The sequence below is a fragment of the Saccostrea cucullata genome, unplaced genomic scaffold, assembly GCF_032062105.1.
Source record: "Saccostrea cucullata isolate Sc308-1 unplaced genomic scaffold, CSIRO_AGI_Scuc_v1 ctg7552, whole genome shotgun sequence".
NCBI classification, from domain to species: Eukaryota; Metazoa; Mollusca; class Bivalvia; order Ostreida; family Ostreidae; genus Saccostrea; species Saccostrea cuccullata.
In genome coordinates this window covers 14275-31703 of record NW_026927934.1, presented here as the reverse complement: position 1 = coordinate 31703, position 17429 = coordinate 14275, and the positions used below count along the sequence as shown (strand labels likewise).

Sequence of the window (17429 nt, the reverse complement as noted above, 5' to 3'; positions counted from 1 at the left end):
TAGGTCCTTTGATTGTTCATTAGCATTGTATATATTGTGGAGTTCTTCAAAATTAGTTATCACGAATATTTTCCAGCTCTGTTTTTCCTTACCAGTTTCCTCTCGTCTTTGGTTATGCCATTTCAGTGCAATATGGCGAACAAGAGAGGTTTTACCGAGTCCAGGTCCTCCAACAACCATGATTATGTTATTCTTCAATAGACGCTCTTCCAGTTCTTCTACAGTGCTGATTCCGTCGTAAAATAACTTGTCGTCCGCCTGCCACTCTATTAGAAAATCTAAAGTAAATTATATTTACTTTGCTACAACACTACTAATATAACAAACACTACTGTATAAAAAATATATCACAAATATTTTCATCAAAAATTATAGAGGATTTTTTTTAAAAGAACCAATAAAAAATACAAATTTTACATGTAGGAAGAGTTGAGAATTTTTTAAAACGATAATCTTACTTTGAAAAGCACAAGGATTATCATAAATTATTTTAATTCTAGAATTACCAAGTTAAACTTAAAACAAACTGAAAGATAGCAATGAGGCAAGAGGTTATTTTGAAACAATCAAGATATGAAGAAATATGTATGAAAGATGCACTGTATTCTTCATTTTGACAAATCATTTTTAAAATAAGACTTAGTCAGACAATAAATCATATTTTTATAACATGTAGAAATTGCTTTATGTAACTATTATCGTGCAAACGCAAAATATCACTTACCAATTTGAATATTACTTTCTTCTGTTTGTTCACCTACAATATTTAAATATATATATTTTTAGTATATTAATCAAAAAGTGATTGCAACTAAACTTAAGCAAGCAAAAGGTTCCAAGTACATGTATTGCTACATTTAGATTGCTTTCGTGTTTTGTGGGAGGGGAAAGAAGAGTATGTGACAAAAAGCGTGGACATATCCTGACAAAATCAGATTTATGGATTCATGATCGATCTTTTTTGATTAAGGCTATTTAATTATGTATTGTTTAATGATAAATTCCTTGGGGTCTTATATGTAAATATATTATATATATATAATTCATAACAAACAATCTAGAAATATTCACTTCATATACCAGTAGTTTAAAATACTCAAAATGAAAATAATGATAATCTAAAATGAGTTGTCTTGCTTTGAGCAGAAAATTGCTGATGACAATTTCCATTCATTTTATTTTCTAACTTCTGAAATAAACACAATAAAATAAGATTCAGATCTAAGATGGTAGGAACATTTCAGATAGATAACTAGAAGTAATACTTCTGTACAGTTACATGTGTTATGATATTGTAATACGAGGGCTGTTCAACATGTGTTGTGATATTGTAATACGAGGGTTGTTCAATAGTGCCCTCGGTGTTAAGAAAGAAACAAAAAACAAATGTCAGTGTTTTCATTTTAATGATTTCCCTCAACATACTCTCCATTAACTGAAACACATTTTGCAACCTTTTTATCCAGTTCCGAAATGCCTTTTTAAGCACAGTTTGGGGTATGCTCTTCGTATACTGAAAGCAGATCCTATGGAGTTCCTAGAGTGTACTTTTTTCCTGAAAGGTGTTTTTTAACTTTGGAAAAAGAAAAAAGTCACAGGGAGACAAATCAGGCGAATAAGGCGGGTGTGGTAATGTATCAACCTTTTCCTTTTCTAAAAATTCTTTTACAATACGTGACGTGTGTACTGGAGCGTTGTCATAAAGCAGAACGGTGTAACGGATGCCAGACTTTGTTCTCTTCCCCTCATACACTTTTTTAATCTTTTGTAACACTTCTTCTTTTTAGACTCGTCCAGTTATCGAAAGACCTTTCCTAACAGGAATCTGAGCCACAAGACCATTGTTATTGAAGAAAATAGCATAAAACACTTTCTTAGTGCTTTGGTATCTTTTGGATATCCCTGGGCGCTTCACTCTTTTCGTTAACCATATTTTATTGTTAATTTTCTCTGGGGTTCAAAGTAATGAATCCAGGTTTAATCACCCGTAAGAAGTTCTGACAAACGTCGATCATTACAGTTACAGTTTCTGAATTTTTCAATAATTGTTTGGATATTCTTGTACACTGTTCTTTTTGTTCATTTGTCAAAACGTGCGGTATCCAACGCGCGCTAACTTTTTAAGTGCCAAATGTTTCTTCAAAACTGTGTAAACTGCACCCGAAGATAAGCCCACTAACTTAGCTAACTGTCTCACAGTCAATCGACCATCATCAGTAACAAGTTTTAGAATTTTTTTTTTTAATTTTAGCTATCATTGCATCAGATGCTGTTCTTGGTCGACCAGGACGGAACTTATCTTTGACCTACAATTTACCATTTCTGAATTTTGATATCCACCTGTTCATTTGTCTCTATGACAAACATTGATTTCCATGATGAGCAAGAATGCCTCTTCCAGAATTGTGAATTTTATGGCCCCAGGGTCGGGAGTTCTGGTGTAAGGGAGGGGCTCTATTGATTATATAGTGAAAATACATTATTTCTTTGAATTTCTTCTTCTCTGCTCCTGGGTATTAAATAAACTAAGTAAGTATACAGTTATACGCAAAAATGCCTCTTTCGAAATTGTGAATTTTATGGCCCCAGAGAGAGAGAGGTTCTGGTCTTTGGGTGGGGCTCTATTGATTATATAGTGAAAATGCATCAAATCTTTGAAAATCTTCTCCTCTGCTCATGGATATTAAACAAGATAAGTACATAGTTATGACGACCAAGAGTGCCTCTTCCAAATTTGTGAATTTCATGGCCCCAGGCTCAGGAGTTCTGGTGTTAGGGTGGGACTCTATTGATTATATAGTGAAAATACATTAAATCTTTGAAAATCTTCTCTGCTCTTGGGTATTACATACTAGTAAACTAAGCACATACTAGTAGTTATGATGAGCAAGAATGCCTCTTTCAAAATTGAATTTTATAGCCCCAGGATAGGGGGTTCTGGTCTTGGGGGGGGCTCTGTTACAACGCACTTTGAAAAATTACGCACTTTGAAAAATTTTTTCAAAGTGCGTTAAAATTTGGGACTAAGCTAACGCACTTTGAAAAAAAATTTTTTTTCAAAGTGCGTTAATATCGACCATATTACGCACTTTGAAAAAATGTAAAGATTGGTCAATATTCCTTCAAATAATCGGTATGATAAATAACAGATCCTGGTTTAATAACTTTTTTATGATAAAGTCACTGTAGGACGTGAGATATTGACGTTTTAAATATTTAAGGTTTTGATAAAATAAAATGGAAAATTAAAGGGTCTTGAAAAAAAGAGTGACGATTGTTTAAGTTAATTAATTCGTTTCTTTTTCTTTTTTTTTTAATTCCAGTCTTTGATAAGTAGATATTAAAGGTGTATAGGGGGCACTAACAGAGGACAGCTTCAAGCAACTTAGCATTATTTAATATCATAATAAAAAGGGTCCAATTTGATTTTTCAAAACTATGAAAATTCTTTCTCTCTCATACGTTTTACTGTTCTTGAAAATTGTAGTTTTCATCTGTTTTAATTAATTGAAAGTTTTCAACGTCATACCAGTTAGGCAAATACATAATTATATGAATGCTTTGAATACAGCATAGACATCGAGACTGGGCGAAGGGCCAGGGGAGGGGATGGGGGGCTAAGCCCAACCACTTATTTTGGAAAAATATATACATCGTATAAACATTGAAAATGCAGCATACCCTTTCTAGGTTTATTGCTCCCCACCGTTTGTTACCAACACCTATGTATATACTGGAAAGATAAAGATTTGGTCTGAGGGATCTTATACCCTTCTTCTCCTCTTTTCGACGGGAGTAAATCAATTCATTTTTGAGGTTAGGGTTAGGTTTAGTTTTTTGAAAGATAAATGACATATAAAATCTTTCCATGACTAAAATATGACTTTTTTTCAAAGTGCGTTAAGTGTCTCCATGGTAAAATATATTGATGTAGACTCTTAACGCACTTTGAAAAATTTTTTCAAAGTGCGTTGAGATGGTCCCAAATTTAACGCACTTTGAAAAAATTTTTCAAAGTGCGTTGATTTTGTCCCAAAAATTACGCACTTTGAAAAAATTTTTCAAAGTGCGTAATTTTTTCAAAGTGCGTTGCCACAGGGCTCTATTGATTATACAGTAAAAATGCATTAATTCTTTAAAAATCTTCTCTGTTCCTGGGTATTAAGCAGATGCACTACCTATATAGCGATGATGAGCAGGGGCCCTTCTTCCAGAATTGTGAATTTCAAGGCCCTTGGGTCAGAGGTACCATAGAGGAGGGGAAGGGGCTCTACTTATATACCGAAAATGAATTAATTGTTTGAAATCTGCTCCTTGGTATTAATCAAAAATTTTTGATAAGCAATAGTGCCTTTTCCAGAATAGTGAAATGTGTGGACCTAGGGTCAGGAGTTCATGTGTGCTTGGGGCACTACTCATTATTGCTGAATATTACTGATTAATTGAAATGTATTTTTATACCCCTATCCTGCCTATGGGTATTAAGTCACCAAACTTAGCAATTGCTAAGTGTATAGTTACCCGGTATGATTAGTTATGGTGTCTCTTTCAAAATTGTGAATGCCATGGCGTCTAGTTTAAAACATGAACCAAATCCAATCATTCGAAAGTTGTTGCATGATGCTCTATGAGGCCCATGGGCCTCTTAGTTATGGCATATAGTTCTAAGGGGGGGGGGGGGCATTATTGGCATCATTTATTTAACAGCCCTTGAATTTGTATTTACACAACTCGATAAATTGAAGAAAAAAAATTACAATGACATAGCCAATCAAGCTTTCAAATAAAGGTTTTGATAGTGCCTGGTATCATACGCAGTAATAGTATTTTTGTAACTTGCATATCCTTCCGATGTACTACAACAAATTGTTAAACAATAATTCATGCATCATATTTATAAGAATGTAAATGAAATTACAACGTTAAACAAACTATATCAGTTCATAATAAGAGACATTTGCAATCACAGGAACAATATATATTTACTGCAGATCTGTAGCTCGCTGGTCTGAAAAATTGTGATGGGTGACCAGAGAGCTACAGTGTCACCCATAAAAAAAATGTATATTTACTAGTACATGTATTGCGCAAAAAATGTTGCGTTCATTTTTGGATAATTAAGGTCTTCCGTCTTCATGGAAGACCTTCTAGTGATTCTACTGTTTCTTCTTCTTCTTATTATTATTTTTTTCCCCAAAATTTTGTGCAGGCGGTTTCTCGAAAACTATTCAGTGGTTTTCAATGAAACTTTCAGGAATTATGCGTCATTATATGAAGTTGTGGCATGGCAAGAAAAATTTGGAATACTCACCTTTGGTTCCAACATATTGACAGTTTTCTGATTTTAAAATGGATTTTTGTTCCCCCTTTTTTTCAAAAATGGCTGAAGATATTAACTGGAGACTTATTAGAGATGATAGATGATGACTTCTAGATGTGTGGAATTACCTTTTCGTGCGTCGTTATTACTTCCGGTTGCTATCGGAAGTGAAATTAAAAAGTCCATATTTTCTAACTTTTTTGTTTTTCAATATTTTTTATTTATTTTTGGAATGTTAATAGAAACCTTTCTTTTAATGCTAACTGTATAATTTATTTGAATATTGATAAATCTAAACTCTAGATATTAACATTTAAAAATCTGAAGCGGGTCCAAAATGGCAACTGTCTCTGTCAACGCCGACATTGCGCAAGTCAGGGTTTACGGAGCCAGCCGAGCGTTTGTTTATACGGAAGTAACCTAAGGATAAATGAAATGTAAAGGAAAACTTGGATTGTCACATCGTAGTTACGATGCAATTCTGTGTCAAACTAAGTTTTAATCCATAGTCGTCTCAAATGTCTTCTGTAACTAGCTTTGGCTGGTTCTCAGAGAAGAAAAAGAAAAGACTAAATGTGATAGTGTAATACGATACCTAATATATTTTGCTTTTTGCGGAAAATCAGATTTTAAATCATAGTTATAAGTAAATGTTTTTAAGAAACAATGTCGATGTATATAGTAAGTATCAAATGCGTAACCACTGTTTTGCTCATGCACATTTCTGTCATATTAAACAGATAGAAAAGACAATTGTAAGAAAACATTTTTTTCTAAAAAAAAAAAAGATCCTTCAATGGAGTTTATATTAACATTAATGTATATAGATCTGATTTACGTTATTGAACATAAATACAATAGGGCAGATGTACTGTTGCAGAAGTATATACAAGTACATTTAGACCTGTGGTCCCAATAGTGTAATAGTAAGCTTTTTGGATTTTCACGCTGGCGACTCGGGTTCAATCCCCTTTGTTTCCATAAAAAGTTTTATCACTTTTCCAGCTCGTTTTTGCGGTTTTTTTCCAGAATCGAACGGAAGACCTCTTGTTGCTCGCAACGAGTTTCTTTTCTAGTTTCTCTTAATTTCTTACCTCAACTGCACAAAACTCGATTTCAAACTATTTATTTGACCCCTACCAACTACACTCTCGTATATTATATCTGCACGAAAGCGTTGGATAGAATTATCTTGCCGTCCAAAATGGCAGTGTACCTACCTGGTAGGCAAAATTTTCAATTGTTTCCATTCCAGGCCCATAAAGGCTATTTACAATGGTCATAAGATATGTCTTATTGTGGATATATTACAAGAATATGTTAGGAACATACGGTTTATGATATTTTGAGATGGCAGTTGGAAAAATACGGAGAAATAAATCGAGAAACAGCACACTTTTTTGCACAATAAATATAAAGTTTTTTCAATGGGTGACAATGTAGCTCTCCGGTCTGTCAATGTATTTTTTTGGAGAGCTACAGTTCTGCAGCTAATAAACTAACCAAATACATAGTTATGATGAGCAAGTATCAAATATGTAAGACTAGTAAAAATGCATAGCTCCTTTTTTAAGCTTTTTATCGCATAAAATAAAATGAGGAATTCGAAGAATGTGGGGTTTTTTTTAAATACAGTATAAAGATATCATCAATTACCTATGGTCATTAATGTTTCCATTTCTTCTTCATTTGTTCTTTGGATTTGAAAGTCTGGGACACCACGAAATCTATTCCATTTTTTAACTGAAAATATAATTTTAAATCTTTCATATACGAGTACTATCTCAGTCTTCAAAAACTCGAAGCAATATTTCATAATGATTTACAGCATTGATGATTTCTTCCTTTCAATCTAAGCAATTTGTACTTACGTATACTATGTCTATTGCACCAACAGAACAAAACACAGCCGAAAATGATCAAAACAAAAACCACAGGTAATACAATCTCGTGTGCATCAATTTCTCTTGTTGTTATTGTTTCCGTGTTTGGAGTTGTAAGTGGAGTAGTGACAGTAGAAAACATACTATCCGTGGAAAAGCTTGGATCCACCGTTTGTTCCTCTGGAGGACATGATGGATCAAACTTATAGCAGTGGTGTTGTGGATTTATCTGGGAACACGCTGGGTCTGTAAATAATTATGACTGTATAGGAGTGTACACTGCAATTTCAATGTTACATTTTTCTACATGGTAAAACATAAATCAATTTGATTTGGACGTATTTATTGCATATGTTGATCTTTCAATCTCCAAAACATACTTACCATAAACTACTATGGAACCAGCAACCTGCATTGTAGCTATATACAATCGGATTACTTGAAAATTAATTTACTATGGAGAAGGTTAAAAATTCAAAATATGGACAAAAAAAACGTTGGGCTCTTTTATTAACCGACTTATTTTTTTTTATTCCTATGATGCAGATTTTATTATAACAAATTCAGTTTACTTCCATTCATATGTCAACTCAATATATTTCAGTAAATTTGAAATAAAAGACATCATAGAGTCTGTCAAATTTGTTTAATATTTGGATGTTTTAATAATTATAGACGATTAGGGTCAACTAAGAAAAGAAATGTATAATTAACGAGAGGATCTCAGGTTTTCCTTCGTCAATATTCCTTATATTAATTTAGTAAAATTCCACTATCATCTGCATATGGCGTTTGCATTTCCCCTCAAGAGCATGCTCCTAGTACTATCAATTTTTGAGGCAGGTTTTTTGAAAGTGTTGATTTCAAGTCATCATTTCATAAACTCTGTGGTCATTATAATGACCTTGTACGGTAATCAAATATAATCTATCAATGGTCGGACAGGTCGTATTTTGGTATTTTGGCTAACATGTTTCATACCAATTGTATTCTGAATTCAACTAGGAATTGTTCAATTAACATAAATAATATATATATAATATATTATAATATGCATAGGTATGACCGATGATCTCATCTCTGGAATTACCGGGATCCGTGTTAATGCCCCGTTCATAGAGTTAGATTTGTATTGTTTTGATATTTTTCTAAGATCGATCACTAGTGGTTATCTTAACCTTTTCAGTGAGTTAATAATTGGATAGAGCCCCATAGAGTTCGAGATTTATAACTCTGTTCAAATACAAGAAAAACTCTTGTATTCCAGGGGAGAGTAGAAAGCTGCTTTTAAGAGGAAAGTTTGTATTACAGCCATTTTTTCCTTGTGGATTTTCTCACGAAGGGCAAGATTCGCATTTTTGCCAATTATATTACATTATACTATGGCATAAAAGTTTATTTCCGAAACAAGTGCCTGTGATGGAAATTGATGAAAGGGGGAGACATGCTATAGAAAGCATCAGTGTTCCAAGATTCGCATTAAGGCAAAAATATCCACAGAAAGTTTTGCTGTTTAACAAATCTCTGAAATGTGGAACCTTGCTATAGAAGGTATTAATTTTCTTTTATAAATGCACATTCGTCTATCTTCAAACGAAACTATCCAAGTTATCTAAACGAAAAGTGACCCGCGATTTATTGTAAATCGTGGTGTTGTTGAATCAAACTTTAAAGGCTTTTTACAAAGCCTTGTCTGTCATTACTTACACTTGTACATATCGTAACTGTAGTACGTTTCGTTAGGACAACTGTTATTGGTAAAAACTGTACAGTTGTTGTCCTGGCTCTTGGACATGTATCCATTGTTAAACAAAACAATGCAAAAACCTGGAAATATAAAAAGGAATAAAAAAAAGAAAAATAAAAAAATGTATTTTGATGTGTTTACTAAGTTTTTAAAAGAAATAATATTTAACTAATTATATCAAATACATTTTTTCTGATGAAATACGCATATCTGTTTTCGTCCGTCGTGCGTCGTATGTCGCGTGTTAACATTTGAACATTTTCAGCTTCTTCTCTGAAACCACTGAACCAATTTCATCCAAATTTGGTACACAGCATCTATGGGTGAAGGGGAACAAAAATTGGGAATTTTATGGTCCCTGCCCCCCTGGGGCCTGAGGGGTGGGGCCAAAACCACAAAAATTAATGAAATCTCTAAAAATCTTCTTCTTTACTCCTGGACATTTAACAGGCAAACTGTTGGCATGAATGTAATGAGCATTGAGTCCTCTACCAAAATTGTGAAATTCATGGCCCCGGGGTAAGGGGCTCTAGTGCTACGGCGGGGCTATATAGATTAAATAGTGAAAATGCATTATTTCTTTGAAAATCTTCTTCTCTGCTCCTGGGTATTAAATAAACTAAATAAGTACATAGATATGATGAGCAAGAGTGCCTCTTCCAAAATTGTCAATTTTATGGCCCCAGGGTTAGGAATTCTGGTGCTAGGGTGGGGCTCTATTGATTATATACTGAAAATACATTAGAGTGCCTCAACCAAAGAATGGGTGGACTTAATTTCCTATTTTGGATCTTTTTGCGACTCCTCTACCAAGTTTGGTACACAGCATCTATGGGTGAAGGGGGACAGAAATTGTGAATTTTATGGTCCCTGCCCCCTGGGGCCTGAGGGGTGGGGCCAAAAACCACAAAAATTAATGAAATCTCTAAAAATCTTCTTCTTTACTCCTGGACATTTAACAGGCAAACTGTTGGCATGAATGTAATGAGCATTGAGTCCTCTACCAAAATTGTGAAATTCATGGCCCCGGGATAAGGGGCTCTAGTGCTACGGCGGGGCTATATAGATTAAATAGTGAAAATGCATTATTTCCTTGAAAATCTTCTTCTCTGCTCCTGGGTATTAAATAAACTAACTAAGTACATAGATATGATGAGCAAGAGTGCCTCTTCCAAAATTGTGAATTTTATGGCCCCAGGGTCAGGGGTTCTGGTGTTAGGGTGGGGCTCTATGGATCATATAGTGAAGATGCATTAATTCTTTGAAAATCTTCTTCTCTGCTCCTGGGTATTAAATTAAACTAAATACATAATAGTTATGATGAGCAAGAGTGCCTCTTCCAAAATTGTCAATTTTATGGCCCCCGGGTCAGGGGTTCTGGTGCTTAAGGGCTGAACTATATAGATTATATAGTGAAAATACATTAAATCTTTGAAAATCTTCTTCTCTGCTCCTGGGTATTAAATAAACTAACTTAGTATATAGTTATAATGAGCAAGAGTGCCTCAACCAAAGAATGGGTGGACTTAATGCCCTATTTTGGATCTTTTTGCGACTCCTCTACGAAGCTGTAAATGAAGTGAATCCGAAATATATTACGAGCAATGGATAGAGCTACATATACTTGGTTATATTGGGTGGAACATTTGTGCTAAAACAATGCCATGTTGTCATGTATCAAAATTGAAGCAACCATACATGAGTATCGTCTTCCGGAATTCGACTTGTACCCGGAGTGGTTTTTATGTCACCCAATCAATATTTATAGGAGGCGGGGCTATCGATCGCCGTCATTGTTGACATCACTCTCTCTATCTCTCTCTCTCTCCAGAAATTCGAATATGTGTTAAGCATATTACAGCGATGTAATTATTTTTAAAAATGTGATGACACGCAAAATTAAAACAATATCTACTTTGCTAAATTCTGAAAACCGCAACAAAACGCGATCGAAGACATAATTTAGATCGAGATTAGCTTGAAGAATACAATGTAACTGTTTTCACGAGTACACTCGCAGGTGGACATCACGTGATGAATTGTAATATTAATCAGGTCAATCAAAGACATAACAATGGAAGCGATAAGTTTCTTTCGAACATGTTTTTTGTTAAATTAAGTGTGAGCACATGTTTGTCCGCTCTTCTCCTTTTAATATAACATTATTTTGTTCAATATACAACTACAGTTTTCTAAGAACAGTCGACAAACATGTGCTGACTATGTATTCAGACGATGAAAGACCCTGATTATATCTATTGATATTCAAGAAATCTTCAAGCATCATGCCTTCGATATTTATTAAGCTTACCTCGAAAAAAGCGTTTAAAATTCACAACCGTACCATGAATACACGGTTAAGATATCGGGGGTTTATATGATGAAAAAAAATAAACATTTTGTGAAACTTAAATTTACGGCATTTTTCTGGCCAGTTAAGTCCACCCATTCTTTGTGAATTTCATGGCCCCTGTGTCAGGGTTTTGCCATTTGGTGTAAGGGGGTGGGTGGCTCTTTTGATTATGTAGTGAAAATACATTAATTCTTTTAAAATCTTTTCCTTTGCTCCTGGGTATTATGCCAATGATCCAAGTATATATATTTATGATGTAGAAAGGTGCATTTAGCAAAATGGTTAATTTCATGCTCCCTGGGTCAGGGGTATCAGGGTGGGTGGGGGTACATAGATTGAAAATAAATTAATGCTCTGAAATCTGCTTTTTAGTTATTAATCAATGATAAAATTTCCAAAATTTTGAAATATGTGGCCCCAGGGTCAGTGGTTCCTTTGGGATGGGGTGCACAACTGGTTTGAAGCGGAAGTCTATTTTTTCTGTTACTCTGTTCTACCTCTGGGTATTAAGTAACTAGAGTAAGCATGCTAAGTTTATAATTATGATAAGCAATAGTGCCCCTTTCAAAATTCTGAATTTCATGGCCTCTGGTTTAAAACACAAATCAAATTCAATTGTTGGAAAGTTGTTACACGATACTCAGGTGACCTATAAGGCCCGTGGGCCTCTTGTTTAGGAACTTATAAGGTGCATTTCTCTTCTATATCACAGTGTTTATGTGTTAAATACCGTATAAGTAGAATTTTTAGCGAGGATTTAATTTTGGCATTATTAGCGAGTGTGCTAAGTTCTCTAAAATTGAATATCGCTAAAATTTTATTGCGTTTTATTTGTAATAGGTTCTTTGGGGAACTTTTTAAAATCGCTAAAATTACAACTCGCTAAAAATAAAATACCAGTTTCTAAGGACAAACCGCTAAATTTGCCTCTCGCTAAAATTTCCACTTACACGGTAATGTGTAATTTATCCAATTCCTCAATTTATAGATAAATTTCACCAGACAGCATAAAACTAGACAGTATACGGTAGATTCATAGGTATCCAAATCGGCATATATATATATATATATATATATATATATATATATATATATATATATATATATATATATATATATATATACTCCTAAGAAAATTTTATCTTTCATTGACACATTTTCTGCGAAATACAGGGTATATCCATGCATTGAGTAACTGGATAAATAATACACCCCAACCCCCTTTACATCGCTTTGAAAGCATACATTTGGCACACAGCATAGTATAACACCCCACCCCACCCCTGTTGGGATATATACAGTTTTCATTTTTCTCCTCTGGTTGAAAATTTTATGTACATCTACTAGGTATTCGTAGGTTAATAAAGTAATTACATTACCTGGAATCATAATAAGGCGATCTTGAGGATAACAGAATTCCAGTAGCCTTGTTTTGCCCCTGTCTGGCATGCAGTGATACCGATGTTTTAGAGTATCGTCTCTTGTACAGTTCAGCCTGTCTGAGGCTAGACTCAACTGACTCGCATTCTGTGGACATTTAGTGACCGGATGTACGTCATAACTGTATGATGTCATCATATCTGGGACTGGATTGCCCTATATATACAATGTTAATTAATTATATAGACATGCACTAAGGGTGATGTGAATGCAAGTTTGTGCTTTTTTTTTCAATTTCAAAACTCATGCAGTCTTTCATTTATAATTCTAGAGTTACTTCAGACTAGCAGTTGCAGGCCTAGGGGAGCAAAAGAATAAGGGCCTATGCAATATTTTGCGTTATGTATTTTCTTGCAATTATAAAATTGTGCTACATTAGGGAACAAACTTGATTATCACTCTTGAATTTGGACTTTATAACTAAAAAATAATTCAAATATTCTTTGACTCTCGTTAAAAAGATTCAATAGTGATTAGTTAAAATTCCAAACAATTTACCATCCTTGCTGGAACATTCTGACATATAATCAGAAATATTAAAGGAAACATTTTAAATAAACATTCCTCTTTCTCGCTATTCCTTAGAGATGGTTCCAATTTGTTTCTCCTTTTTGATCACTGAAAAATACGTAATAAACACTCAATCATTTTGACAAGTTGTTGAAAATACTAAATATCTAAATTTAAAGAAAATCTAAAAAGAAAAACACTGATTATAAGATTGCATTACTGCTACAAGAAAATCAACAAAAACAGTTTGAAACTTTAAATATTTGATTTAACAGGTACCTGTAGCTTTCTATATATGAAATATTTCTATGAAATATATGTGTGATATGAAATTCCGATATCATTAAATGCTCCAGTTTCTATGGGTACTCAGTTGCATTTGGAATTAAATTTTTAAGCTATATATATAATTTTATATGGTTGGCATTTTTTATGATTCCTTAAGTGAAAGAGGGATGGTAGAATTCTTAAAAATTTTTTTTTGATGAATTAAATGCAAATGTTTGAAAACAACATCGTAAGTTTTAAACATTTTTTTAATCCTCTCTACATACACACTGAAAAGTTGTGGTCCCATGGCATCTGTAGGCAATTAGAATGTTTTGTCCTTGTTTTAACTTTACTGTCGATTACTCAATCTGAAATATAATTTGCATTCTTGAAATTAAATAAATTAGAAAAAAAATAAATTGATTAAATGAATGTAATTTGTCCATTAAAGTAATAATTACCTAATAAATACATGTTGTTGAAGTTCTTCTTTTTTTTTGGGGGGGGGGGGGGGGGGGGTGGGGTGGGGGGGGGGGGGGGGGTGTTAAACGTCTGCAACCCTACAGTGGAAATGAAAAGAATTAAAGAAAAGGTATGCTTAAATTTACACTTTTATAGATAAATATTGGAAATCTACAAAAGTAAAGAACATCCTTTTGACAGGTTTGTTTTATCGGAATATACAAAAATGACGCATAATAAACATCTGGAGTAGTAAATAATTTTTAAGCATTTTATGCATGTGTTACATTAAAAGTTTAAAATTTATCAATTTAAACTTATCAGGATCAGGTGTCATAGAGGAGTGAGCATCCCCTGCCAACCACCAGGTCACACCTGCCGTGTGTAGGCCTTTCAACTAATTTTTCAAGTTGCACATATGGTAAAAAACATTGCATAGATAGATTTATAGGTACATGAAATTATCAAAAAAGATAATAACTTATGCATACATTTAATTTCTTCATAAAAAAGTTTAATTATTTATAATTGACTTTTCCGATGTTGTGTTTTAAGGATAGGTAACTCAGGTGTGAAAAATGACCAACTTAGTGCCCATTTATGAGTTATCGTTTACAGGAATGACATATAGGCTGCTTCAGCCTTGGTATTGTTATGAACACAAAGGGGTTCCTTACATTGTTTTGTACACAAAAGTGTTGACCATGAGAAAGAGAATACCTTCACTCTACCTGAAATAACAGGGTCAAATAGATGGGGAACAGACTATAATCAATATTTTTAACTCTCTTTGATGATTATTATGAAGAAGAAAATTTCATGCCATGTTTTTTGTTTTCGCGCTTTTTTGCTTCCTATATAAATATATATATTTTTACAAGTAAATGCAGCAATTGATCATCTTAATACTTGTGTTACTAAGCACGAAGGGGAACGACCGAGTATAAAAATTTAATTAGGTTAGAACTAAGAAGGAGTGTAGATTTCACTTTTTATTTTAATTAAAACTTTTAATTATATGAAGTGAAATGGTGTCCACAACTACACTGTATACAGTAAATAAGTTTAACATTGCAGGTGCTACATTTTAAAACCACTGGATTCTACTGAGAGCAAAGAAACACTTGGGAAATGCTAAAAACTGCCTTGCGTGTAAACAGTTAGATGCCCCGAGCCTACTCTCAACATGTTTCAACAGTGAGTTATCGTTCATAAAACCGACCCCTAGCGGCAGTTGAAAGGCCTACCGTGTGCTCCTTGTCATGATCGGGAAATAACGGGAAAATATGCCGACAATTCTGAGTGTATATAATGGCCCAAAAATTAGTATGAACATAGCCCTTCGCTTAGGTTTTATGTAAATGCTCTAATCAAATCAACCAAGAGATATAAACCCTGTTTATATACTGGTGATGACTGATGAAGGTATTTGCTGCATACGTAAGGGAAGCTGATGATTGAAAAGTTTTGTTTTTTTTTTTTTTTTTTTTTTTTAATTGCCCCAACACATGTCCAATTATATAATAGTGCCAGGGTTGGGGCCCTGGGTTCACTAAGTAACATACATAATACACATATATATTACACAATCATAATGTGACAGGACATTTTTTTCACATATCATTCACACACCTTTCGCTACATAACATGCATATGATTATATTTATAATAATATTTAACAACTGAAATCTTAATATAATCAGTGAAAAGTTGATGTACATCTGTAACTGCATTGTTTTTTCAAATATATTAATCATATTAAAACATTATCAAATTCCATCGTTTTTTAAAACTGTCCATTTCCCCATTTTTCTTATAAATATATTTTTCACAATTAAAATAATACATAACCTCTTGTTTGACCCTCTCAAAAGATGGTACACATTTTTTGCATCTATTTCTATAAATATGCTTTTTTATTATACATACTACTAAATTAAATATTATACAATTATTGCTGTTTTTTGAGGTCAATACAATGATTTAGCCATCTGAGAAGTACAGTATTCACCGAGCCCGAAGGGCGAGGTGAATATTGTACTTCGAAGATGGCTAAATCATTGTATTGACCGAAAGAGACAGCAATAATTGTTTTATTATATGATTCACTGATGAAATTATACAGCTCATTACTTGTATGCATTTAACTTAGTCCTGCAAGAGAGAAGTCGAATTAAAATGTAAATAAACCTTACCAGTCGTATCAATTTGGAATATTTTTTATCAATTTTAGGTGCCATGAAAAAATATATAACGTCAGTCTTTTTTATTTATAAGATAGACATTGAAAGGAAGGAGTGTTATCAGAGAAAACTGCCAAAAAGTAAAAATTGTTGTATCAGTAAAAGTGTTGGAGGGGGGTCCCTGCATCCCCTCTTGCCACTCTCACCCGAAAATATATATTTGCTTATGTTTTGTTCACATGAAAAAAAGAGTCTTAGTCGTTGAAATAGCTTTCCAAAACAATTTGTATCCATTTGGAATTTCCCAATCTATTTTTAGATCAATGTAGAGGAAATAAATCCTTGTATTCACCTGGAACGTCACGTGCAGGTCAATACAACGTAGTATTTTTCTAACATAGTTGGATCTCAGCCAATCAGAGAGATGGAAATTATTCAATCATATAATAAATTGTTATATTTATAATGTTTTCCCAACAAAACATCAACTTTGTTTAGAGATATATCAACTCCAAACTGTTCTTTCATCCAATCCAGTACATTTTCCCAAATTTCTGCAACACACTCGCATTCCCAAAAAAGACGACAAAGTGTCTCTGGGTGTTTCTTACAAAAACTACATAAATCTGAGTCAGTAACACCAATTTTGTGTAAATATGTATTTGTAGCTAAAATTCTATGTACAATTCTATAGTGGAACCATCTTAACTGTATATCATTTGTTATGTTAAAAAACAGAATGTTTTGTTTTTTCCACCAAAATTCATCAACATTAAGTTCTAAAATGTTTTCCCATTTCATTTCACTTTTTGGTTTTTTGTATTTCTGACTAATAAAAACATCATAGAAATCTCTTGCACCTTGTTTGCTTTTTGTTATTGTTTGTAAGAATTTTGGGAAGAAAGGTTGATTTCTTTGAATTATATTATGATCATAATTCAACTGTAATTTTCTAATACAATTTGTTATGCCTAAAAACATTGTAAAAGGTGTTTTTAAATCATATTGTTTACAAAAGTCTTGGTATCCTAACAAAGTCCCATTTGTATCATAAAAATCAAAAACAAATTGTATACCTTGTCTCAGCCATGACTTATAACAAACACTTCTGTTGTTTATACATATTGATGGATTATACCATATGGGACTTAAAATAGATGTTTGATCATCAATACATAATCTCAAATCCAACAATGCTGAAAAAACATCATTCCAGAAAACATTTTCCGTATCTTTCTTAAGTTTTTTTGAAAAATCCCTA

The 17429-nt window shown here is 33.3% G+C and overlaps 1 protein-coding gene across 1 annotated transcript; it reads right to left on the bottom strand.

Annotated features, from left to right (window-relative positions):
* Positions 1-92: 92 nt before the first annotated feature.
* On the bottom strand, positions 93-14042 carry LOC134275909 (uncharacterized; the record flags this gene model as incomplete). The annotated part of the gene is made up of 9 exons (XM_062758186.1): positions 13985-14042; positions 13808-13891; positions 13242-13361; positions 12683-12899; positions 8911-9030; positions 7192-7449; positions 6977-7063; positions 725-757; positions 93-278 (listed from the first exon to the last, which is right to left on the bottom strand). Coding segments are annotated over exons 3-9 (952 nt in total), but the record flags the coding sequence as incomplete, so codon positions are not given.
* Positions 14043-17429: the final 3387 nt, after the last annotated feature.